The following is a 24,526-nucleotide window of genomic DNA, read 5'->3' on the forward strand; positions in this document are numbered from 1 at the left end:
TAGTACCCTGTTGTACCTCTCGTAGCTTGGATTCAAGATGTGATACAGGCGGGCATGGAGGCTCTAGTACCCTGTTGTACAGCCTCTAGCTTGGATACAAGATGTGATATGGGCAGGCATGGAAGCTCTAGTACCATGTTGTACCTCCCATAGCTTGGATTCAAGATGTGATACAGGCGGGCATGGAGGCTCTAGTACACTGTTGTACAGCCTCTAGCTTGGATACAAGATGTGATATGGGCAGGCATGGAAGCTCTAGTACCTTGTTGTACCACCTCTAGCTTGGATTCAAGATGTGATACGGGCGGGCATGGAGGCTCTAGTACCCTGTTGTACCTCCCCTAGCTTGGATTCAAGATGTGATACGGGCGGGCATGGAAGTTCTAGGACCCTGTTGTACCTCCCCTGGCTTGGATTCATGATGTGATACAGGCGGGCATGGAGGCTCTAGTATCCTGTTGTACCACCTCTAGCTTGGATATAATATTTGATATAGCCAGGCATGGAGGCTCTAGTATAATGTTGGGCAGCTCTAGCTTGGATTCAATATGTGATACGAGTTAGCATGGAGTACATGACTGTCTCTAGCTTGAATACAAGATATGACACTGGCGGGCATGGAGGTATACAGGTTCCGTATTGGTATTCTGCAGCATAGCCTTTAGAGTGTGCAAACTTGTAGGCTGTAGAAGTTGGCGTCCCATACATGTTCTTTGGCGACCGGGTAGCCACGAAAGTGTGTCAGTGTTGTGGAGGCATTCCTGTGTGTGCGGCCGAGTACTATCCTGCTGGAAACCACCATGTGGCTGCAGGATATGCTGAACATATCGCTGAGCTGTCATTGTCCCTCGTACCACTGTCGTATGCTATGGCCCCTGTAGACAGGTGAAGGGTAAAGTGCTAGATGGGGTGTATATCTTGCCCAGACACTTCTTTACCCCCTAACAAGCTGGGTACTCATTTTACCAACCTCTGACGGATGGAAGACTGAGTGAACCTTGAGCCGGCTACCTGAACCATGCAGGGATTGAACTCGCAACCTTCAGGTCATGAACAAGAGCTTAGGACTGCATCTAACACTGTGCCACATGAGGCAGAGAGCTCGTGGACTTTTGATCACCTTTGCTGAAAAGACTGCTGCCAATGGTTTCGTATCTCAAGAAGAGAGCATCTGGAGTGTTGCATTTCCACGTTATACGGACTGTGCTGTTATTTACATCTGGAACCTATGTTATGTGAATCTACAATATAAGCCGTACCCCGAAAATAAGCTCTAGCTGCAGAAAAAAACAAAAATAACACAAACCTCACCTAAGAAGCACTGTCTGGCTCTGCTGCATCTTCTCCACGATCCCCGGCAGTTGTCTTCAGGCATGTCTTCTGGCCAGGGATTGGAAGTTCCGAGCCTCCAAGAAGCGCTGCCTCTGATTGGCTGAGTGCCGTGGCCAGATCCATTGAATGGCTGTGATTGGTTCATTAAGTGCTGGCTCCGATTGGCTGAGCGCTCCATGAACTGGGCTGAGAGATGTTATTTGGGGTTGTTTCACCTGGTGTTCCCTATCCTTGGTAACATTCGTGTGGGCCCGGTGCTCACTCACTCACATGACCGTAACACAAAGAAGGTAGGCCAGCATTTGGCCTGTATAATAAAATCTTCAAAGTCTATTGGATGTGTCCTTTAAAAATCAAAAGCAGAGAAGGCTTATGCGTTTCGGACCCTAGTAGATTCTTAGTCATCGCGTAGCTTTTGAGTGTGCAATAACTTAGTATCCATTTCTTCTAGATATTTTGTGTGCTGCCTGTGACACGCTGCGTGCTGCTGCATAGGACGGCCTGCAGCCTCTCCTGGGCCTCGGACCTGCATCTGTCTATCCAGCATCCTGCTCACAACTGGGGATGATCCGTATGATATGGACCATGCATATGGGAGATACAGCTGTTGCCTGCAGACAGGGATTTCTTCAATGATCATGGAAGACAGAAGTTAGAGGAATAAATATTTATTAGCACTACAACAGAAAAATGTGATACTTTTTATATTGGATGAAAATCTTTGGCGATAAAAATATATAATTTCTTCTCAGAAAACCCGACTAGCGTCTTCCATGCTTCACTAGGCCTTATGTGAGGACACTCTGCACGCAGTTATAGACCCACTCCTGCTTCTCATTGACTGCCATAACATGCTGAGAGACCTGCAGATGGAGAGAGATTCATGTTAGCTCATGCCATTTTACTCCCATAGACTTGTGTGATGTCACTGAGGTCACAGTGATGTCACAGGAAGTTGCATAACTTTCTGTGAGTCTAAACTTAAAGGGGTTGTCCCGCGCCGAAACGGGTTTTTTTTTTTTTCAACAGTCCCCCCGTTCGGCACGAGACAACCCCGATGCAGGGGTTAAACAAGAACACCGGACAGCGCTTACCTGAATCCCCGCACTCCGGTGACTTCTTACTTACCTGCTGAAGATGACCGCCGGGATCTTCTCCCTCGGTGGACCGCAGGGCTTCTGTGCGGTCCATTGCCGATTCCAGCCTCCTGATTGGCTGGAATCGGCACGTGACGAGGCGGAGCTACAAGGAGTCGCTCTCCGGCACGAGCGGCCCCATTCAGAAAAGAAGAAGACCCGGACTGCGCAAGCGCGTCTAATCTGGCGACGCTGAAAATTAGACGGCTCCATGGAAACGAGGACGCTAGCAACGGAACAGGTAAGTGAAAAACTTCTGATAACGTCTGTATGGCTCATAATTAATGCACAATGTACATTACAAAGTGCATTAATATGGCCATACAGAAGTGTATAGACCCACTTGCTTTCGCGGGACAACCCCTTTAAAGGAGTTGTAGCAAAATAGACTTTTAGCACCTATCCATAGGATACGTCATAACGTCTGATCAGTGGGGGTCTCACCTCTGAAATTCCCACCAATCCTGAGAACGGGCTCCCATATCCTCCTCTTCTATTCACTGCAGTCTTACTGAAGCCCCCATCGTGCAGAGGAGAATAAATGGAGTGCTGGTTGCACATGCGCGGTGCGGCTCCATTCATCTTCAATGGGACAGCTGGGGATAGCCTTGTAGTCGACTATTTCCATCAGCCCCGTTGAATTGAATTGTCTTGTCACACAGTGTTTTGCAGTGGCTGTCACAAGTAGGATCTTCAGATATATAGATCCAGTGTATGCCATTCTATCGGAATCAAGTGTCGATCATTGCCCTTAAAGGGGTTGTCCCACTTCTAGCTGTTTTCAGACAGCTTCATACATTGGCCCAGGTTGGTACTGTAGGCTAAATCCTATTGAAGTAAATAGGACTTAGCCTGCAGTACAAATGCAGGCCACTGCACAATGTACAGAGCTGTCTGTAAGCAGCTAGAAGTGGGACAACTTCTTTAAGGGTGGCTACTAGAGATGAGTGAGCACGCACGGAGGAGAAGGTAGTTACCCGAGATGAGTGAGGCTCGCTCAAGTAACTCACCTTACCGAGCGTGCTAGCTCATCTCTAGTGGCTACTCACTAGCAATATTTCTTCTTACGCTGCAAGAGCGAGTGTCTCGCAGCGCAGAGAAAACTCTGTGATATCGCACACTATCTTCAATGGGGCCAGCGGCAGCTGTGGCAGAAGTCTGTGGTGCTATCCCATTGCTTTCAATGGGGTCGGGATTGCTGCAGCCCCATTGTAAGCAGCTGGTTGTAGGCAGCCCACGCAGCGATGATTTTCAGGGGAGGGCTTGAAATAAGCCCTTCCCTGAAAATCAACGCTAGCTGTAAAAAAAAACTAAAAAAAAAAAAATTACACTCCCCTAGAAGAGCGGTCCGGCTCTTTTCTCCGGCACGTCAGTCTTGTTCTGTGTTCTGGAGGCCACGGATTGAAAAATCCCCGCCCCCCCAGAAAGTGCTGGTGTCATTGGCTGAGTGCTCAATCAACTATAGGCAGCGCTCAGCCATTCACTGAATTCAATTCATTGAATTTGATGAATGGCTGAGCGGTGCCTGTGATTGGCTGAGTGCTGCAACCAATCACAGGCAGCGCTCAGCTATCATTCAATGGCTGTGCAGTGCCTGTGATTGGCTGAGCACTCAGCCAATGAGACCAGCACTTTCTGGAGGCAGGGATTTTTCAATTTCAGGCCTCCAGAACACAGAAGAAGACTGCCGTGCCAGAGAGAAGAGCTGGACGTCTCTTCTAGGTGAGTATCTGTGCCCGTTTTTGACATGAAAAAAAGTACCACATTTTGAAATTTTTGAAAAATTTTTTGCTCCAAAGTTGAAATAAAAAAAATGAGTGGGGTTTACAGGAACAAGAAATCCCATGACTCAACCGACTTACTATAATTTGCAGCAAAAACTGCTGTAAAATATAGCTCATAGCTGGAATAGATTTCAGCTTGTGATGCACGGACCACACAAGACGCTCTTAACACATTTGGTGCATCTTCCTCTAGTGGGGCTCAGATGAAGTATGAAATGCCAGGCTTAAAGGGGTTGTCTCGCGAAAGCAAGTGGGGTTCAGCACTTCTGTATGGCCATATTAATGCACTTTGTAATATACATCGTGCATTAAATATGAGCCATACAGAAGTTATTCACTTACCTTCCCTGCGCTGGCGTCCCCGTCTCCATGGCTCCGTCTAACTTCAGCGTCTAATCGCCCGATTAGACGCGCTTGCGCAGAAGGGTCTTCAGCCTTCGGCTCTGTCCGGCAGCAGCGGCGTTCTGGCTCCGCCCCTTCTACGCGTCATCGCGTAGCTCCGCCCCGTCACGTGTGCCGATTCCAGCCATACGCGATGACGCGTAGAAGGGGCGGAGCCAGAACGCCGCTGCTGCGTGACAGAGCTGAAGGCAGAAGACCCTTCTGCGCAAGCGCGTCTAATCGGGCGATTAGACGCTGAAGTTAGACGGAGCCATGGAGACGGGGACGCCAGCGCAGGGAAGGTAAGTGAATAACTTCTGTATGGCTCATATTTAATGCACGATGTATATTACAAAGTGCATTAATATGGCCATACAGAAGTGCTTAACCCCACTTGCTTTCGCGAGACAACCCCTTTAATAAGCTGTCGCTGCCATCCCGCTTCATATACGGACGGTTGTCTGACACTCAACAACCGCCTGTAACAGCCATGATCAGCATGTTAACCCCTTAAATGTTGCTGTCAATTCTGATAGTGGCATTTAAATGCCCCGATCAGTTTTAGGGGTACGGGGTCCTAAATGGCTCCCTTGCGATAAAATAGCAAGGTGCTGTTGTCATGGTAGCCTGGAGCTTTCTAAAGGCCCCCATAATTGCTATGAATGATTACCTATTCAGTTGTGCATGTGCCACGTCTTAATAGACTGCCTGTCAGAATGCAGTATAATGCAATACTAGGGTATTTCATTAGACTGCATAGGCAATCAAACAATGGTAGACTACGGTATTGCATTAGACTGCATGGGCAATCAAACGATCGCAAGTTCAAGGCCCTAGGGGTACGAAAAGGAAAAAATGATTTATTATTTTAAAAAATAAAAGGATATAAAAAAAGTTTTAAAAAGCCTTTTCTTATATATAAAATAAAACAATCAAAACAAAAAACATTTGGTATCGCTTCATTCATAATAGTCCGATCTAGCAAAATAAAAGCAATCTTTATCTCAAAGGTGTGGAGGAGAAGAAGGCCGCATCCTTAAGAGGTCCACAATCTCCCCCAATATGTTAAACATATCTAAAACCCCATTTAAAGCGCCTCTATTCACTGCATCATGTAGTTGGACCATCCCTTAGCAAGCAGTGTTTGCCAACGCATGCATGCAGGGCCGATGCCAGCTTTCTACAACTGTGTGATAAGGATTGCCAGCCTCTTTTACCATGGTTGATTTCCCTGGCACTTCTACAGCAAACATGCTCAATCCTCGGCTGCTGATACAGTTCTTGCTCTGATCGTTATTTACTTGCACCATGATCTTCTTATCGGACTGAGAAAAGAAAAGCAGAGTCATCATGTGTAATACAGATCTCCAGCCAGACAGAATCACTTGCACAGTAGAATGCTATTTAGTCTTCACCCTTTAACACTTCAGGACTTTTTTTTGGCCATTTTGGGCTTTGAGGACAACTTAAAACTTTTACATTTTCATCTCTGCATTCTGGAACTAAAATAAAAACAGTTTTATTTTTTCATCAACGCGGCCATAATGGGGTCTGGCTTTTTGAGGGACGTGTTGTATTTTCTACATGTACCACTTTGGAAGGATTAAATGAAGGAGTGGCCACTTTATTAGAGACCCCAATCTAATAGGGAGTTGGATGTCTTTTGGCCATAACCGCAGCGGTTCGTCATTGTGTAAAACCTCCTAGGTGTTGAAATTATTCTGCAGGAATACTGAAGTCTATTCATGTCAAAAAACAGTGATTCAGAAACGTTACTTGGAGCAGCAGCGTCGTATTCTGCTGCCCCTGGCTGTGCACTGCCTTTTCATCAGAATGATTCTTGACATCCTCTCTGACCCCTTTTGTCGACAAACTGTTTACGCCAGCAGGATCCCCTTTCGCTGGAGGTTTTTCCTTAATCACGCCATTCTCGGGATACTCCTCATAAAACTGTATGAAAAAAACCCACAAGGTTGGCAGTGAAATCCTGGCCTTGGCTAATGTATCACCAATGTCCGGGCCTCGTTGGAAGCCGCTCAGATCGCTGATGATTTGCTAACTAGCTGCAAGTAGTCATTTTTGGCAAGCGTTCCTGTGAATAGGTAGGGTTAGGGTCCCTTTACACGGGATGACTGTTGGGTGCTACAGTGCCTAAAGGCTCATTTCATGCAAAGACAATTTTTCAAATGATTGAAAGATTGACAGCTTCAGCGATCATTTTGCATAAAGTACTAATGGGCACTAATGCCCATAAGCACTTTATCAGCTTCATTTGCATGTAAATGAGCCTCTGGGAAGTGCTTGCAGAACACAATGTAATCAGCTACTCCCGTGCAGAACACAGTGTGCAGTGCCCGCTATCTCTTTCCGACTGAATGATGGATTTTAAGCTCACCTCAAAATCATCGTTCTGCCGAATAGTGAAAGATGTCAGCGTTTACACTGAACTATTATTGTTCAAAAGCCATAGTTTGAACGAATTTTAAGCGATAATGATTGTGTTTAAATGGGGCCTAAGAGTCATCCCAGAGATAACTGCTCAACTGCTTTTACACCGATGCGATGATCATTCAGTGAATGCAGGTGGAGCGGCCCGGAGATCGCTGTAGCCGCCCACCTCCATTCACAGTAAGCAATGAATGACTATCGATCGTCGTTTGATTTTTATGCCTGCAAAAACTGAACGACTAACAAATTATGGTTCATCGTTCAGTCGCTGCCGGCATTTACACTGAACCATTATCACTCAGATTCCCACGATCCAGCGAGAATCTGAATGCTTATCAGTGTAAAAGGGACCTAACAGAATCTTCTTGCAGACACCACCTAGTAGGCATAAGGAGACTTATAGGCCATGCAATGCTCCTCTGGGAAATTTGGTATGCAAATGGCAGATGTTAAAAGGTCAAACATCGACTTGTAGGGAAGCTACCTTCTAGTCGGTGGCGCTGCTGAGGCATTGTAACACCTCCCATTTCCGTTCCTATGAATAATCACACTGTCCCCATGGACCGTGTCTCCAAGGCATGCACAGTGAAACAAGATGTACTTGACTTAGCATTTGCAAAGAAGCGAAGGAGATTGAGCACATGTTCGGATATAGCTGTTGCTGCGTCTATGGTGATCACTCAGCTGGTACACACCTTATTCTCAATGACAGAAGTGATGCGGGTGTCATTCTTATAGGTGTAGATGGTGATGTGTTCATATCCATCCATGGGGCTTGCATCTCCTTTGAGAATGACTGATTTGCACAGCACCTTCTGCAGCAGGTGGCTGCCGGACTCCAGACTTGCGACTTTCAGCTTGGGCTTACTCTTCTCAGTATAGACATCGATGATAAAAGGACAGGCCTGCGGGATAGAATAAAAGCATGTCATAGTATACACACACACTATATCGCAGGGTTCTTTCCATACTGTTCTAACTCCCAATTTGCATAATTTTCATGGCAGAACCTTGAATGGACGCTTGTACAGTGGAACGTATCTGCTTCCTATCGAAGTATCCACCTCTTCCCTGAGAAAAAAACATTTTTAATGCCTTTTTACAACAAATTAGGCTTCCATTGTTAAGACATATTTCTAATGGTAACCTAGCAGGGAACCTTAGAGTTACAACACTGTTCTAACCACATGAATTGTTACAGAACACCATGTGCTCTAAGGTACTAGTGTAGTATGTCTCCACTCAGGAAGCGATTTTGTCAGCATTACCTGTAAGTCACCTTGGCCAACCCATACATCCAGTGGAGACATACTACACTAAGACTGTGTTCTAACTCCTGCTCTTACCTTACTATTTGATATGATAGCTTAAAGAAGGACATTCCCTTCAGTTCTGAAAGAGATCTAAATCTAAAAACTTACATACAAAGACACCGCATGCAGAGTTATACAGTGGCCAAAAGTTTTAAGACTGACAAAAATTTTGGTTTTCACAAAGTTTGTAACTTCAGTTTTCTTAGCTCTTTTAGGGCTCAGTTACACTGCGTTTTGACACGCACATTTTTGTGCGCATAATTGATGCATTCAAAAATTTGCATGACTGAAGCGGGCAGCACACAGCAAAAAACGCACCTAGCAACGTTTTCCACAAAAAGTACGCTGCCCGCTATCCCTTGCTGCGGCTGTCACATCCAGGGTTTTCACCTGTGGTCAATGGGGCCAGCGGCAGCCCCATTGACATACAGGGAACATCGCGCTCCTCTGCTACAGCTGTAACAGAGGATTTCTTCATCTCCGCGGGGAGTCCCTTTGTTGTCACTGAACACTATGACAGCATTGTCACAATGTCCACTGACAATGGGACTCCCCGCAGAGATGAAGAAATGGAGCTGTCACAGCCGGCTCCATTAAAAGCAATGGGCTGCCGGCAAGCCCTGCAATGATTTTCAGGGAAGGGCTTAAAATATAAGCCCTTCCCTGAAAAGCATCCCAAAACTGTGTAAAAAATATCTATACTCACCTCTCTGCAGCTGCTGGGCCTCAGGCACGTCCAGACGGCTCTTCTCTATCACTGCTATGAGGAGCTTTCAGCAGCCGGGGATTTAAAATCCCCGCCTGCTGAAAGGGCTGTCTCTGATTGGTTGAGCACTGTGACCAATCAGAGGCAGTTCTCAGCTATTAAATTACAGCTGAGAGTTGCCTCTGATTGGTCCCTGCGCTCAGCCAATCAGAGGCAGCACTCACCCATTCATGAATTCATCCCACTCACCCATTCATGAGAAAATCACGCTCCTCTGAAGGCATTGCATGAAATCAATGCGAAACACTTCCAAACCCCTATCGTGCATGAAACTTGCGCAAGAGGATTGTAATCTCACAGAAGGGATTGCAAGGCGATTTTGCATGTAAATCGCCTTGCATCCAAGGGTAAAAATGCAGGTTGCCGGGTGCAATATCGGGCTTATATCATGCTCGCCCTGTGGACAGGCGGCCTCAGTCAGATGTTTGTATAGTAAACTGAGGTACAAATATAAGTATTTCATCAGTTGTTAAACTTTTATTGACAAATACATCAAGTTTAGGGAAAGACTCAATATTTACAGTGTTGACCTTATTTTTCAAGACTTCTGCAATTCACCCTGGCACGCTGGATTATCAGCTTCTGGGCCAAATCCTGACTGATCAAGTAGAGAGAGGTGGAGCGAACCAGGTATGTGCCTGAGGCAGGAGGCATTGTTAGGAGTGAAGCAGAGGTGCTGCCAACCAGGTGAAACGTCTTTCTCCGAGGGGACGTGAGAGACAACGTATAACAATGGATAAAAAGCCTGGTACACGGGGCAAACCTCCAAAGAAACAAGAAGAGTCGGTTTTTATATCAGTAAAGCCGTAAATAAAACGTGTTTCAAGGCAAAAGAGCCTCTTCATCAGTTACCCTGGACAGTGGGCAGCGGCACCAACTCCTACCACTCACTCCAGCTACCATCATTCCCCTCCTTCCCCAGCAGCTAGACTTGGTCTACTATACAGTATAACTGAAGAAGAGGCTCTTTTGCCTTGAAACGTGTTTTATCGCTGGCTTTACTGAAATAAAAACCAAAATCCTGACTGATGCCACCCATTCTTGCCTATCAGTGCTTGGAGTTTATCACAATTTCTGTGCTTCTGTTTGTCCTCCTGCTTTTTGAGAATTGACCATAGATTCTCAATGGGATAGAAATCCAGAGGGTTGCCTGACCATGGACCCAACATTTTAATGTTTTGTTCACAGAGCCCCTTAGCAATCACCTTTGCCTTGTGACATGGTGCTCCATCATGCTGGAAAACGCATCGTTCCTCACCGTGGAGATCTGTCAGCTGGCTCATGCTCCCCAGCGGTGGCTCCTACAGCGGATCTCGCAACGCCCATGGACAGGCAGCCTAATAGTCACTTATGTGCCCGACAGTCTTACCATGTAAAGGTACCTTAAAAGATCTAAAAACACTTAAAAAGCCAACTTTGTGAAAACCAAAATTTGTGTCAGGGCTCCTTCACTGGTGAGAAAATTGTATGAGATTTGTGCGTTGCGAGCTTCTCTTGAATGGGTGCATTCACATTTGCGATGTTCTCCTGCATAGCACTGCGTTGCGATACAATGCAAAAAACAAATTGCAGCTTGTTCTCTCTTTTCAGCGATATTGCCCATTGTCTTCAATCAATGGGAGAGGATCGCGAAACAGCTTGCGGGGCTGAAGGAATCCCCCATAGCGACGAGATCCAAATATGGGGAGATCTCTAGGAGATCCCCTGTAGCTCCGCCTCCCTCTCTCTCCTCGCTATGGGGGATTCCTTCAGCCGCACAGTGATGCGTGGCTCTTTCCATGTGAAATTGCCTCGCATCCAGGGGTTTTCAGAAGGATGGCGAGGGCGATATCGGACCGTGAATCACAGCCGGATATCGCTCTCGTCAGTCTCAGAACTTTTGGCCCCGGCTGCAGGTTGTTCCACAAGTATTACAAGTAATGTTAACTAAAAAGTAGTACAAACCATTCCCTGCAGAAGAGCCCCCTAACGCCCTGCGCTCTCCGGAAGAGTGTTTGCACAGTTCTGTAATGTCTCTCGCTTATCAATGTTTTTTATCACTTCACATTTAGTTTTTATGCGATTCACAACGCTGACCGGCTGGAATTCGGAACCTTCTATTGGGGGCGTCTTCTACAGGAGAAAAGGGCCATTTTTTGTGTAGACTTTCTGTTTGGCCTGTGTCACAGAAGTTTTTGGCAAGATGCAAATTAGGTCACCGTTTTGTAATTGTAAAAGTCCTGAGACTTCGGGTGAATAACAATTTATTTCCATTTAGTAGGAGGGCTGATGATATTTCTGTGCACAGAACGTGGGCTATTTACTTTACAATTAGACTTTAATCCCTTAACACCCCGGTATGTACAGTTACATCATGGGGGTTCGGGGTTTGTATGGAGCGGGATTGGGAGCCAGTCTTGCTCCGTACAATGTGGGGGCTGGCTGTGTCTGACAGCTGACACTCGTTTGCAACAGCTGCGATTAGTGTGAACTCTGATCGCGGCTGTTGACCCTTTAAATACACCAATCGGTATTCTGGAGTCGCAAATGGCACCCTCCACGCAGAGATCGAGAGGAGCCGTTCAGTGGCCATGGCAACCTGGGCACTGTGAAGGCCAACAGGGCGGTCATAGCTGATTGCCTGTGGTGTGGCTTAATAGACTGCCTGTCAGAATGCGGTATGATGCAATACTTTGGTATTGCATTATACTCTATGATCAATCAAATAATCGCAAGTTGAGGTCTACTATGGAAACTAAAAAAAAAAAAGATAAGAGTAAAGAAAAGGCTTAGATTAATTATTAGAAAGAAGTAAAAGGCATTAAAAGTTTAAACCCTCCCGTTTTCCATATTTATAATGCAAAGTCAAAACAAACAAAAGATACATAGTTGGTATCGCTGCACCCCAGCGCCAAGAAAAAAAATGTAATAAAACACGGTCAAAAAGTTGTATGTACTACAAAATAGAAGCTATAGATGTTCTGTAAAAAAAAGAGCCCTCGCACAACTATGGTAATGGGAAAACAAAGAAGCTATGGCTGCCAGAAGATGCCGGCAGAAATAATTTTATTTTCTTCCAAAGATAGTTCATTTTTTAAAGCTAGTGCAGCAAAAAAAAAACTATATAAATGGTATCGTAGTAATCAGACTGACCCACAGAATAAAGCTATCGTGTATACACGTTGTATACGCCATAAAAATAAGACACCCCCCCCCTCCAAAAGATGAAAAAACAAGCCCTTCGACAGCTACGTCAAGGGAAACATTATGATTTTTTGAAAGTGGGGAGGAAAAAACGAAAATAGAAAGAAAAAAACAGCTGAGTCCGTAAGGGGTTAATGCTGTATCCAGCACACCTCCTGTACACTGCTGCGCCCCGGGTACCTGAAACATCACCTTATGCTTATCTTTACACAAGAACTCTAACGCTGCCACTGACATCAATGAATTTTGATTGAAATGAAAGGTCTGACCGTAGAATGATTGTTTGTGGACTGGCCCTTCTTTCTGTGAGCAGTTAAGGCCCTTTTACACGCAAAGATAATCGCCCAAACGACTAAATGACTCAATGAATTGATGACATTTTTGGATAAAATTACACGTACAGATAATGGATCTATTTCCCTCATGTAAACTTTGTAGAAGGAGAACAAGTTGTTTGCTCAGGTGGGCGTGTGTTTATGTGAGGGATTATCTAACCGGCAGGATTCCATTGTCTTCTCCAGACACAATAAGCGATGTACTCATTATGTATGCAAGGTAAACACAATGAGTACACTGTTTACTTCCCACAAGTTATCAAGCCGCTCAAAATACTGAATGATTTTTATTTAAAAGGAGCGAATTTTGAGCGGCGTGATGCCTTTTTATGCCTGCTAAAAACCTGCACTAAACAACCAGTGAACGAACAGTGCACGACTGCATGCATTTACACGTAACGATTATCGCTCACTTTTGGCTGAACTTTGAGTGTAAAAGAGCCTTTACATCACTATGGACGATACCGTATCCGAGAGTCTAATAGAACAAAATGGAAGGATCGGTATACCTTGTGGAATTATCATCCAAGCATAAAGTAACACCGCCTCCTCATAAATGACGGGAGTTAGAACACAGATGTATATTTAACAGAGTCGGACAGAAGTGAAGTTAGAACAGTCTAGAACTGCGGCAGCGATATATCTTCCCCCTCCCTATATTCACTATGTATTTGCGGACTTTCCTAATGTTATCTCTGCTCAGTTCTTGTACAATTCCACATAATATTGCTGGAAACAAGCGAAGGATTATCAAACCTTCTGGATTATAAAATGCCAGATTAAAGGACTGGTCACAAACAAATAATTACCTCTATCATTTCCAGTGCTTTGTTATAGCCCATGGACTGCAGCGTCACCCAGAGGTCACTGGGGTCTCCTTCTCGGTCATTGGCTTCCATCAGATTGAGATCCATAAAGCCCTTTCTTGTTAACTCATTCTTCTTTGTTTCAAAGTTCTCTGTTATAATAGAATGTGCTGCATGTGAACGAAGCACCAACACAGAAGTAATGTCATGTATGTACACAGCAGAATAGTGAGTGCAGCTCTGGGGTATAATGCAGGATGTAACTCAGGATCAGTATAGGATAAGTAATGTGTGTACATAGTGACTCCACCAGCAGAATAGTGAGTGCTGCTCTGGAGTATAATACAGGATGTAACTCAGGATCAGTGCAGGATAAGTAATGTATGTACACAGTGACTCCATTAGCAGAATAGTGAGTACAGCTCTGTAGTATAATACAGGATGTAACTCAGGATCAGTACAGGATAAGTAATGTATGTACACAGTGACTCCACCAGCAGAATAGTGAGTGCAGCTCTGGAGTATAATACAGGATGTAACTCAGGATCAGTACATGATAAGTAATGTATGTACACAGTGACTCCACCAGCAGAATAGTGAGTGCAGCTCTGGAATATAATACAGGATGTAACTTAGGATCAGTACAGGATAAGTAATGTATGTACATAGTGACTCCACCAGCAGAATAGTGAGTGCAGCTCTGAGGTATAATACAGGATGTAACTCAGGATCAGTACAGGATAAGTAATAAATATACACAGTGACTCCACCAGCAGAATAGTGAGTGCAGCTGTGGAGTATAATACAGGATGTAACTCAGGATCAGTATAGGATAAGTAATGTGTGTACATAGTGACTCCACCAGCAGAATAGTGAGTGCTGCTCTGGAGTATAATACAGGATGTAACTCAGGATCAGTGCAGGATAAGTAATGTATGTACACAGTGACTCCATTAGCAGAATAGTGAGTACAGCTCTGTAGTATAATACAGGATGTAACTCAGGATCAGTACAGGATAAGTAATGTATGTACACAGTGACTCCACCAGCAGAATAGTGAGTGCAGCTCTGGAGTATAATACAGGATGTAACTCAGGATCAGTACATGATAAGTAATGTATGTACACAGTGACTCCACCAGCAGAATAGTGAGTGCAGCTCTGGAATATAATACAGGATGTAACTTAGGATCAGTACAGGATAAGTAATGTATGTACATAGTGACTCCACCAGCAGAATAGTGAGTGCAGCTCTGAGGTATAATACAGGATGTAACTCAGGATCAGTACAGGATAAGTAATAAATATACACAGTGACTCCACCAGCAGAATAGTGAGTGCAGCTCTGCGGTATAATACACGATGTAACTCAGGATCAGTACACAATAAGTAATGTATGTACTCAGTGACTTCACCAGCAGAACAGCGAGTGCAGCTATGGAGTATAATGCAGGATGTAACCCAGGATCAGTACAGGATAAGTAATGTATGAACACAGTGACTCCACCAGCAGAATAGTGAGTGCAGCTATGGAGTATAATACAGGATGTAACTCAGGAGCAGTACATGATAAGTAATGTATGTACTCAGTGACTCCACCAGCAGAACAGCGAGTGCAGCTCTGGAGTATAATATAGGATACACCCCCAGATTAGTACAGGATAAGACATGATGTATGTACAAACAGCGACTCAACTATTTCTATACATTATATTAGAGTATATCCTAATTAACCGCCGTGGATAACACCAGGACTGTGCGTGGCAGCCCCGCTTGGTGCATGATCCAGTGACGTTCTGCACATCTCCACCAGGAGGGACTGTGAAGCTTTCCTATCCTTTTATCTGCATATTTCCAACGAGCAGCAGAATTAATAACAAGTAAATGATGTTACGTTTTCCTCGGTAACGTCCAAGGAAAGAGCCGGGCTGTTAGCGGGTGATATTAAGGTCATATGATAATAAATGCTACCCGCGCGTGGCCTTTATGCCAGAGGCTTTTTTTTTCACCATCTTGCTGAAAGGTTAAAAGAAAAGTAATTCAGTTCTAATGCATTCTTAATAGAAACCATAAAAATGCAAATGTTTTGCTCAGAATTAGTGGACTTTTTACAGCCTGTAATATAGCATGTATTATCAGCAGGATAGTGCGACATATTTAAATCTGTTCCAAATTATCTCCCAATAACACACTTTTTCCTGTTAAACAACTGTATTAAGTGACTTCATTAATATAAAGGAGACAACTGCTGGCAAGATGGAGGCGACGCGCACAAAATACAAAATAAAACAGCACGCACCTTTACAAACCTCCCAGGCATCGTCATCGCACTTCTCACCGCTGCTTCGCAACTCAAAGAAATTATATTCCTCCAGGCTCAGGAACCCGTTGCCATCTAAATCAATGATGTCAAACACGTCTGACAGAGCGGATCTGAAATGTGGGCGAGGAGGAAGACGGGAAGCCATTATTTCACAGCGTTCTATGGAGAGAGCTGGCGATACTATAAAACGCCTCCCGCTTCCAGAAACTTCTGCTTGGAAGGAAAGTCAATCATCTTTCCATTCGCTGTAGTTTATTATTCTCTGTTATCAGCCATTTCAGGCCGGTTACACACGAGCAAGAATCTTGTGCGAGTTTTGTGCGTTGCGGGACGTGCAAAACTCGCGTGAATATGTCATTCTTTTTTCAGCGATGCTGCGGGGAAAAAAATTGTGCCTTGTCCTATTTTTTCCGCGTTCCTCGGAACTCGCATAGTCCATTGCTTTCAATGGGACCTTAAATACATCACATGCCATTACAAATCCAGCGTTTAATACACTGTACCGCCATAGGCTCCCATGTTGTTGCTTGCACAAACTGCGCAAAATACATGCGTAAGAAAAATCGCAGTATGTATTAAGCGCACATACGTGCCAAGATAGTGCGTGGTGAATGGTGGTACGCCGCATGTACGCCGTGTCATTGTGAACTTGATGCGTGCCGCGCACATATCGGGCAGCATGCAGCAAATTACGCTCATGTGAAGCCGTCCTTCATTGAAAAATGAAAAGCTAATTGTAGCTCATTGTGTTGCCCTCTAAAGGCCAGTGTGGAAATTGCAACACTTGTTCATTTTCTCTTGCATGGCTGACACACAACAAAAAAAAAGCAAAAACTACCAACAATTAAAACAAAGAGTTAAAAAATGTTTTTGTTTTTAAATCTCCCTTTCTGACAATAGTGTGCGTTTAAGATTGAAATGATTGTAAAGCGTCTCTCCTTTTGCACTTTAGTTCAATTCAGTGGTTTGCTCCCTCTTATCAGCCATTTCAAGGGAGGGAGAGGCCAACTGCTGTGTCAATAGAATTAGGGTGGCTTCACATCTGCGTTGGAACCTCGGGTTGGAGATTCTGTCACAGATGCGTCTGAAAATGACGGAAGAAAGAGCGCTGCATGCAGGGCTTTTTTTTCCTTCCAAAAGTTGAGCAGATGGGCGGAAAGCGTGTTGGATCGCATTATAGTCAATGGGGTTGGCCCGGCGCTGTTCGCTGACTGAAACGGAACCGTTCGGCCGTGGGGATTCCCCTTTCCTGCTCCCCAAACAGAACAGGAAAGCGGAGCCCCCCCATGCAGATGTGAAAGCAGCCTTAGTGACAGGAAAGCCAATAAATAAAGGAGATGGAACAATATCTCCACAGCGCCACCTATTGGAAGGCAGCATTCCTTCAAGCCAATGTCAGACTCTTTATACAAGCCTTGTAACAATGACTGGGAATTAAAAGCAAAGCTCTCCCTAAGGAGAAAAAATAGGAAATCCAGTGTAATCCGTGGCCTCCTTAGTTGCTCCTTTTTGTGCCATCCCCCGTGCTGAACAGCTCCAGATACACTTATATACGTATCTGACATCCTTTAATGCTCCTTCCATTGGTTGGTAAAGTATATGCAGCCTTTATAACCAGCATATTGATGCTGTAATCAGCAATATTTTTTGCCATCCACAATAAAGGGGGTTTTCCAGCTCCTAAAAATTGATAACCTGTCTAAAGGATGGGTCATCAATAGTCGACCAGTGCTGGGACCCTGGGTGATCAGCTGTCCGCTGGGCTGCTGTCACCCTGTACATACCGTAGTTCCATACACTTTAGAGTGGTCCAGCATTGTGCTGCAGGCACAGTTCCCCCCTGAAGTGAATAGAAGCTGTGCCTGCAATACAACAACCAGCCACTACACAACGTACAGACTGCACCGTGCACACTGAGAGCTGCTTGGTGAACGGCGGATCGACCAGGACGACCTTGGACCATTGGACAGATCATCAGTTTTTACAACCTGAAAAACTCCTCTAACCCCTCAGCACTTGTCCATTTTGGGCCCTGAGGACAAAGGCATTTTGCCTTTGTTTTTAAGGTCCTTTTTTATTTTACATTTTTTGCCATGCAGGATAACTATTGTATTTAATTTATTGTACGACTCAATATAGATACGATGATACTAAATATGTGTTTGTTTGTTTTTTCATTTAAATAGGGAATGTGCGCAAAAACTTTTTTTTCAGTTTTTTTTTTGTAACCGCTCCCCCTGCAGAATGGCGCGGGTTCAGCTTCCGTTGCGTTAAGTACCCCACATCCAGGATGTAAAATTAGCTGTCGCACTAAGGGGTTAAGCGCTTATCTTAAGCTGTTGTTGGTACCACCTTGTGTTATAGAGGACTTGGTGCAGATCAGCACCAAAATCTGCATCATATTTTCCACTGCGGATTTTGACATGGATCCGCAGCAGATTTCACCCTTTCAAAAGAAAATCTGTATCACGTGCGAATAATCTTAATTGCTTTTGTTGGAAAATTATCAAAAGAAGCGCCATGTTGCCATTGTTTGTCTCTGTACGGCTTCACTATGCAGGGCCAACAAGGAGTTATTTACGCTCCTGGCCGCTGTGACTATAGGCCTGACGCCCACTGGGGACGGTGCGGATACAGCTGCTATACCGCGCCGTACATACTTTACGCAGATTCATTGGAAGCTAAAACAAATGTGCTGTCCGGCTGACACCCTTGACGTACGACCGCCATCATGTTTTTAGACACTACATTTATGTTGTTAGTTATAAACGCACAAAGGCTTCTGCGCCGCTGACATCTGTGCCGTTAAGGACTGAGGAGGAGAAGGATAAAATACCGACCCGACGGATCACTTTATTATGATTCGTTTTATTACAGAACAATAGCGCCGCTCCGGCCATTCGCCACCTGAACGCTCGGACTTACCTAAACTCGGCGGTTAGTTGTAAATCCTGGTTGTCGTCTCTGTAAACCAGCCGTGCCTCTTTGGTCACCGGCTTCTTATTCTTTCTCAGCCGGCAGCCGGTCGTAAATGGTAGAAGTGTGTAGGAGCCGGATCCAAGTTCACCTTTCCAGACGTAAGACTGAACAGAGAAAAAGAGGGACGTCAGCTGGCATCCATGCATTCATATACGGCCTGATCATGTGACCAGAATGATATAGGTGACGCTATAAATCCCTGGATGGTAAATATGCCCATCCTGTTATATGATGGGCTATGTATCCACATGTTGATTGCGGAGGTTCATTCGCGGCCCCTTATGGCCCCTTCGGAGTTTTACTATACTGTCCCTGTGATTAGTATTGCGGCACAGCACCAGTCACATGACGTACCTGGCTCAGTACTCTGCCCCTTCATTCTAATAACTAGTGGGGGTCCCAGAGGTCGTGTCACCCATGATCAGCAAGTGATGATATATTCTAGCAATATGTTATATCATTCGCTAAGGTGGGATATCCCCTTTAAAGGGATTATACCAAATATACAGGATAGGGGATTACTTGCTGGTTGGTGGGGGTCTCACCGCTTAGACCCTTGCAAATCTTGAGAATGGGTGTTTTGTGTCCCCCATCCTCTTCACTATGTGATTACTGTACCCCCTGCAGTGAGGAGGAGACTGAATGGAGGGCTGGTCTCGCAAGTGAGCTGACGCTTCATTCACTTTCAATGGGGCTGTGGAGAAAGCCGAATGGCAAGCACTTGGTGATTTCCAACAGCCCCAGAGATATTAATGGAGTGCCGATCGCACACGCTCAGCCAGCGCTCCATTCATTCTGACGTCACTGCTGAGGGATAAGCGACCCCCGCAGTGACAGGCAGAGGGGGACACAGGAACCCTATTATTGAGATTGGTGGGAGTCCTGTGGATTGGGGATAACTTCTAATCTTGGTAAACCTCCATTAACCCCTTAATGACCACCAATATGCCTTTTTTTTTTACTTCAGTCACTAAAAGGCTATTCCTGACTGAGATGGGCATAACAGACAATACATTGCGGGATTATGGAAACAGCCAAACTGGTTGTTCTACAGTGTAGCACAGTGAGTCACATTGTTTACGCACCTCGGAAGTTATAGAAACAATGTAGCTTGCTATGCTATGCTGTTTCCACAATCCCAGCCACTGGGGGCCACTGAAGTGTTCAGCCAATTAATGATATCCTAGGTCCTGCTTTAAAGAGGTGTTTCCATTTTGGATTTTCATAGCCAAGATGGGAAATCACTGTTATAGTCCCGGCCACTCAGCTAGTAACTATGAAAGCAGCGTGGGCTTCAGTGCAGTGTTGTTTCTGTAGCTTCTATTTAAGTGAATGGGAGCTATGGAGACAGGTGTTAGGCCGGCTACCCGTGTCTGCCACCCTCTTGCTATTTGGGGCAGATGCGGGCGTTGCTCTGCTCCTCCTGTATGTATGGACTCTTAGCTTCTACTTTCTATCACCACTGCAGGAGTTAACCCTCCTGAGTGCTCTCAGCCCTGCTGCAAAGTAAATGGCTATTAGCCACCTATTTAGCTGAACTGGGGACCAATGCTCTTTGTCTAAGTGTTGTTGTGTGTTTGTCTCAGACACCCAGCATAGGTCACCTGTCTCTGACTTTATTGTCTGCTCTTATCTTGTACTAGTATCTGTATACGTTTATTTGCTGCCAGATCCTGTTTATGTTTGTTTCAGTCACCCAGCATAGCTTTCCTGTCTATGACTTTACTGTCTGCTCTTTATCCTGTGCTCTTGTCAGTATTCCTTTGCTTGCTGCTTCTCTGACTTTGCACCAGATCCTGTTGGCAGCCCGGCCTGTTTTATGGTGCCTTGCACAGAAGCTTCTGACTCTTGGGGGTCAGCTGCCAACTACACCAGGACTATTCCAAGAGGAAGTGGCCTGCTCGGTTTCCCATGGGGGAGTCCAGATCCCGGTACAGGGGTTAAAGAATGAATACCAGGGAACCGGCAAGATAACGCCCTTAGGTTTAGCCCTAAGCCAAATCGGTTTGTTGGCACAGTGGGTCCAGACTTGCTGTCCAACAACAGGGTAGCATGGACCCTGAGAGCTAGTCCTGATGTTTTTGAATCTTCCCTAGAAAAGAAAGAGAGGATTCAAAAAGGGGCAGCGACTAACAGAATGGTATTTAACAAGGAGAAATGCAAGGTCCTACATTTGGGCAAGAAAAATGACAAAAAGCACATACAATATGGGAGGAATTGGGCTAAGCAGCAGCACATGTGAAAAAGACTTGGGTATACTAATAGATCATAGACTGAACATGAGTCAACAATGTGATGCAGCAGCCAAAAAGGCAAACACAATTCTGGGATGTATTAAGAGAAGCATAGAGTCTAGATCACGTGAGGTCATTATCCCCCTCTACTCTTCCTTAGTCAGACCTCATCTGGAATACTGTGTCCAGTTCTGGGCACCCCACTTTAAAAAAGACAGAGAGAAACTGGAGCAAGTTCAGAGAAGAGTTACCAAGATGGTGAGCGGTCTGCAAATCATGTCCTATGAGGAACGGTTAAAGGATCTGGGAATGTTTAGCTTGCAGAAAAGAAGGCTGAGAGGAGACTTAATAGCGGTCTACAAATATCTGAAGGGCTGTCACAGTGCAGAGGGATCAGCCCTATTCTCATCTGCACAAGGAAAGACTAGAAGCAATGGGATGAAACTGAAAGGGAGGAGACACAGATTAGATATTAGACAGTGAGGGGGGATCAATGAGTGGAACAGGTTACCACAGGAGGTGGTGAGTTCTCCTTCAATGGAAGTGTTCAAACAAAGGTTGGACAAATATCTGTCTGGGATGTCTTAGTGAATCCTGTACTGAGCGGGGGGCTGGACCCGATGACCCTGGAGGTCCCTTCCAACTCTACCTAGGATATTCCTTTAAAATTAGCCAGTTTATTCTCTTAGCAACTCGAATACATATTACTTCCAAATGGAGTACCAAGCTTCTTCATTTTCCAACAGTTGTCTCCAAGGTCAATGCTATTATGCTATGTGAAAAGCTAAATATAATTCAAAATGATACAGTTGTGCAAATCAACTCTGACAATGTGAGATATATATCTCTATACGGTCCTTGTTCCACCAGTCATTTGATATGTGTCATTGTATTTTTGATTCTCTGGCAAACTGTTGACTTGAATTATGTCTAGGTCTATACTGAAACCTTCTTGCTTTTGACACCTATATGTATGTCCTTGAAACATTTTTGGCACTGTGCGCATTTACTTTATGTTGCCTCATTGAGACTTCAATAAAGTTTTGTTTTTTTTTGTTTGACACTAAAATACCTTTTTGTGCACATACATTGAATAAAATCCAAATAACCTACATGGTATTGGCCAGTCGTACAGCCAGAATTTACCCGGAAACATGGATAGTATAAAATAAAAGTCAACGCTGGAACTCTTTTCTGCTATATTTGTGCCGTAGCAGAAAAAAAATATCTAAATTACACAGTAACATACCCTAAAATGCCGTATACAGAAGGCCTCATGCAGCCACATAATTGACAAAAAGAACAAAGGTTGTGGCTGCTGAAACCCGGAGAGGCAAAAAGGAAAACATTTGGCTGGTCATTCAAGTGTAATAGTGCTTTCTAAAAATTTTTGGCCTGCTTCACCCATTGATCGATAGAAGGAGGTCCGCTGAAGGGCTTTTATATAGCTCATCTTCACCTAGCAAGCAGTGACAGTACTAAGATGACTTGTTCTAGTTATCAATGGCAGTCCCGGCAGATGGATTCCCAGCGACCAAAACTTTGATATGTCCCTGTGATCACGTCTTGCATTAGGTAGTTAGAAAATGCGATTGGAGGAGCAGAAGCGAAAGAACAACTACTGGTAATATACCCTCCTCCTCCCCCTCTTGACTCCAGACAGAATTTTTGTCACAAAAGCTGCTTGAAAGGGATATTCTGGGACTTTGTTAACATTTGACCCATAGGTGATCGAAGACCTGATTCCAGCCAATTCCTGGTGCCGCTATGGTCAGCAGCAAAAGCAGAAAGCACTGACCATAGTGTAGCAGCCCGTGTTGGTATTGCAGCGTAGCTCCCGTTGAATTCAATGGGACCAATGGCTGCAATACCAACCCGGGCTGCTATGCTATGGGCAGCGCTTTCTGCTTCCTCCACTGACTATAGCGACAGTGGCACCAAGAATCTACTGATTGGTGGGGATCCTTGCAAATCATCTATTGATCATCTGTTGTCAAATGTCATCATCAAAATGTTAACAAAGCCCCAGAATACTCCTTTTAGGCTATGTTCTCACAAGGTGGAATTGCCACGGAATTTCCGTGAGGACTTTTGGCTCGGAAAGTCCGCCGGCAATTTTTATCCCGGGATAAAGCAACTAAGTGGACGAGATTTGCAAAAATCTTGTCCACACGCTGTGGAGTAGCTGTTGCGGCCAAGCCGTGATGAAACTGACATGCCGCGCAGAATTCAAAGCCCCACATGTCAGTTTTATCACCGTCTCCACTGCGGCCATCTTTCCTCTCTAGAGTGAGAAATGGCCATGGCAGAATGCAGGCGGCGAAGCCACTTCAAAACCCGTGCTGAACGGCGCAAATTTTGAAGCTGTGTTTCTGTCACGGAAATCTCATGGTATTTCCATGCGGTTCCGCTGTGGTCATTCCGCAGGATTTACGCCCCATGTGACCGCAGCCTAATAAGCGGACTCTTACTTCTTTGTTGCGCAGTTCTGTGAAGGATACCAGCTGAGGTTCTCCTCGCCCATCACTCTCCTTCAGGACATACAGCGCCGTGTCCACAGAACTCCAGGGGGAAGAGATCCCTACAGAAAGGGAGAATTTCTTTAAAAGAAAACTGAAAAAACTACAACATGAACATCACAGGATATAAAGCAGTAATCCATATATATAGAGCGTAGCGCACATCGTCACCCAGATATGTCTACTGAGCGCCACCATGTTTCCGTCCGCCATCTGTTCGGTGACAGGCAGTCCACTTCCATATCAGTTAACTGGCGGCGGTGCTCAGTAACAGTTGCAGGGTGATTATTTGCGCTGCACTCCTGGGCTGGCAGCACAAATAACGTGGAGGTGATAACAGCGCTCATATGCAGGCGGAAATTAGCTGAATCCGAGTCAAGGTCCGTACCAATGCGTGGATTTTGTTGCGTTTTTTTAATGCGAAAATGCAGCAAATTTTGCGTCGAAAATTTTCGCTGTCGCAGCATTTTTCTGCCTTGTGCATGTACTCTAAGGTCGCCATGAAAATCGCACAAGATTTGTGCGTTGCGAGAATGAATATGAACCCCATTCTTTTGAATGGGGTCATACACACAAGTGAGTTTTCCTGCATTACGGTGCTAGAAAAATATTGCGGCTTGTCCTATCCTTGGGTACGCATTGCCCATTGTTTTCAAAGGGGCGGCAAAAGCATCGCACTGTGTTTGAGGTGCACACAAGTGCGATATGAGGTAAATGGGAAACACTTGCTGATCGCTACTTCCCTGAAGTGATGGGAGGCGTTTTTGACACAAAAACAACTTGCATCCGCAGGGAAATAGCACATTGGCGAGTGCGATATCGAGCCGAGTTTCATGGACCGATATTGCACTCCCCCATGTGAAATTAGCCTATGGGGTGATCAAGAATTTTACTATTGATGATCTGTCCCCAGGATAGGTCATCACCAGTTGATCGTCAGGGGTCCGCTGCTCAGGATCCTCAAAGATCAACGATTTGTTGGGTCAGC

General features: G+C 45.0%; 1 protein-coding gene across 2 annotated transcripts in view; it reads right to left on the reverse strand.

Moving 5' to 3' along the window:
* Positions 1-1,984: 1,984 nt before the first annotated feature.
* Positions 1,985-24,526, reverse strand: part of EFCAB7 (EF-hand calcium binding domain 7) — a 76,001-nt gene continuing 53,459 nt past the window's right edge. For both annotated transcript variants that reach the window (XM_066597696.1, XM_066597695.1), the window contains exons 8-14: positions 23,491-23,600; positions 18,732-18,889; positions 15,783-15,916; positions 13,488-13,636; positions 7,777-7,986; positions 5,851-5,958; positions 1,985-2,195 (exon numbers count right to left, since the gene is read on the reverse strand). In XM_066597696.1, coding sequence (XP_066453793.1) covers positions 2,121-2,195; positions 5,851-5,958; positions 7,777-7,986; positions 13,488-13,636; positions 15,783-15,916; positions 18,732-18,889; positions 23,491-23,600 — 944 coding nt within the window. In that variant the 3' untranslated portion in view covers positions 1,985-2,120. The remainder of the gene's footprint in view (positions 2,196-5,850; positions 5,959-7,776; positions 7,987-13,487; positions 13,637-15,782; positions 15,917-18,731; positions 18,890-23,490; positions 23,601-24,526) is intronic.

This window comes from Eleutherodactylus coqui, chromosome 3, assembly GCF_035609145.1.
Source record: "Eleutherodactylus coqui strain aEleCoq1 chromosome 3, aEleCoq1.hap1, whole genome shotgun sequence".
In the NCBI taxonomy this organism is placed as follows: domain Eukaryota; kingdom Metazoa; phylum Chordata; class Amphibia; order Anura; family Eleutherodactylidae; genus Eleutherodactylus; species Eleutherodactylus coqui.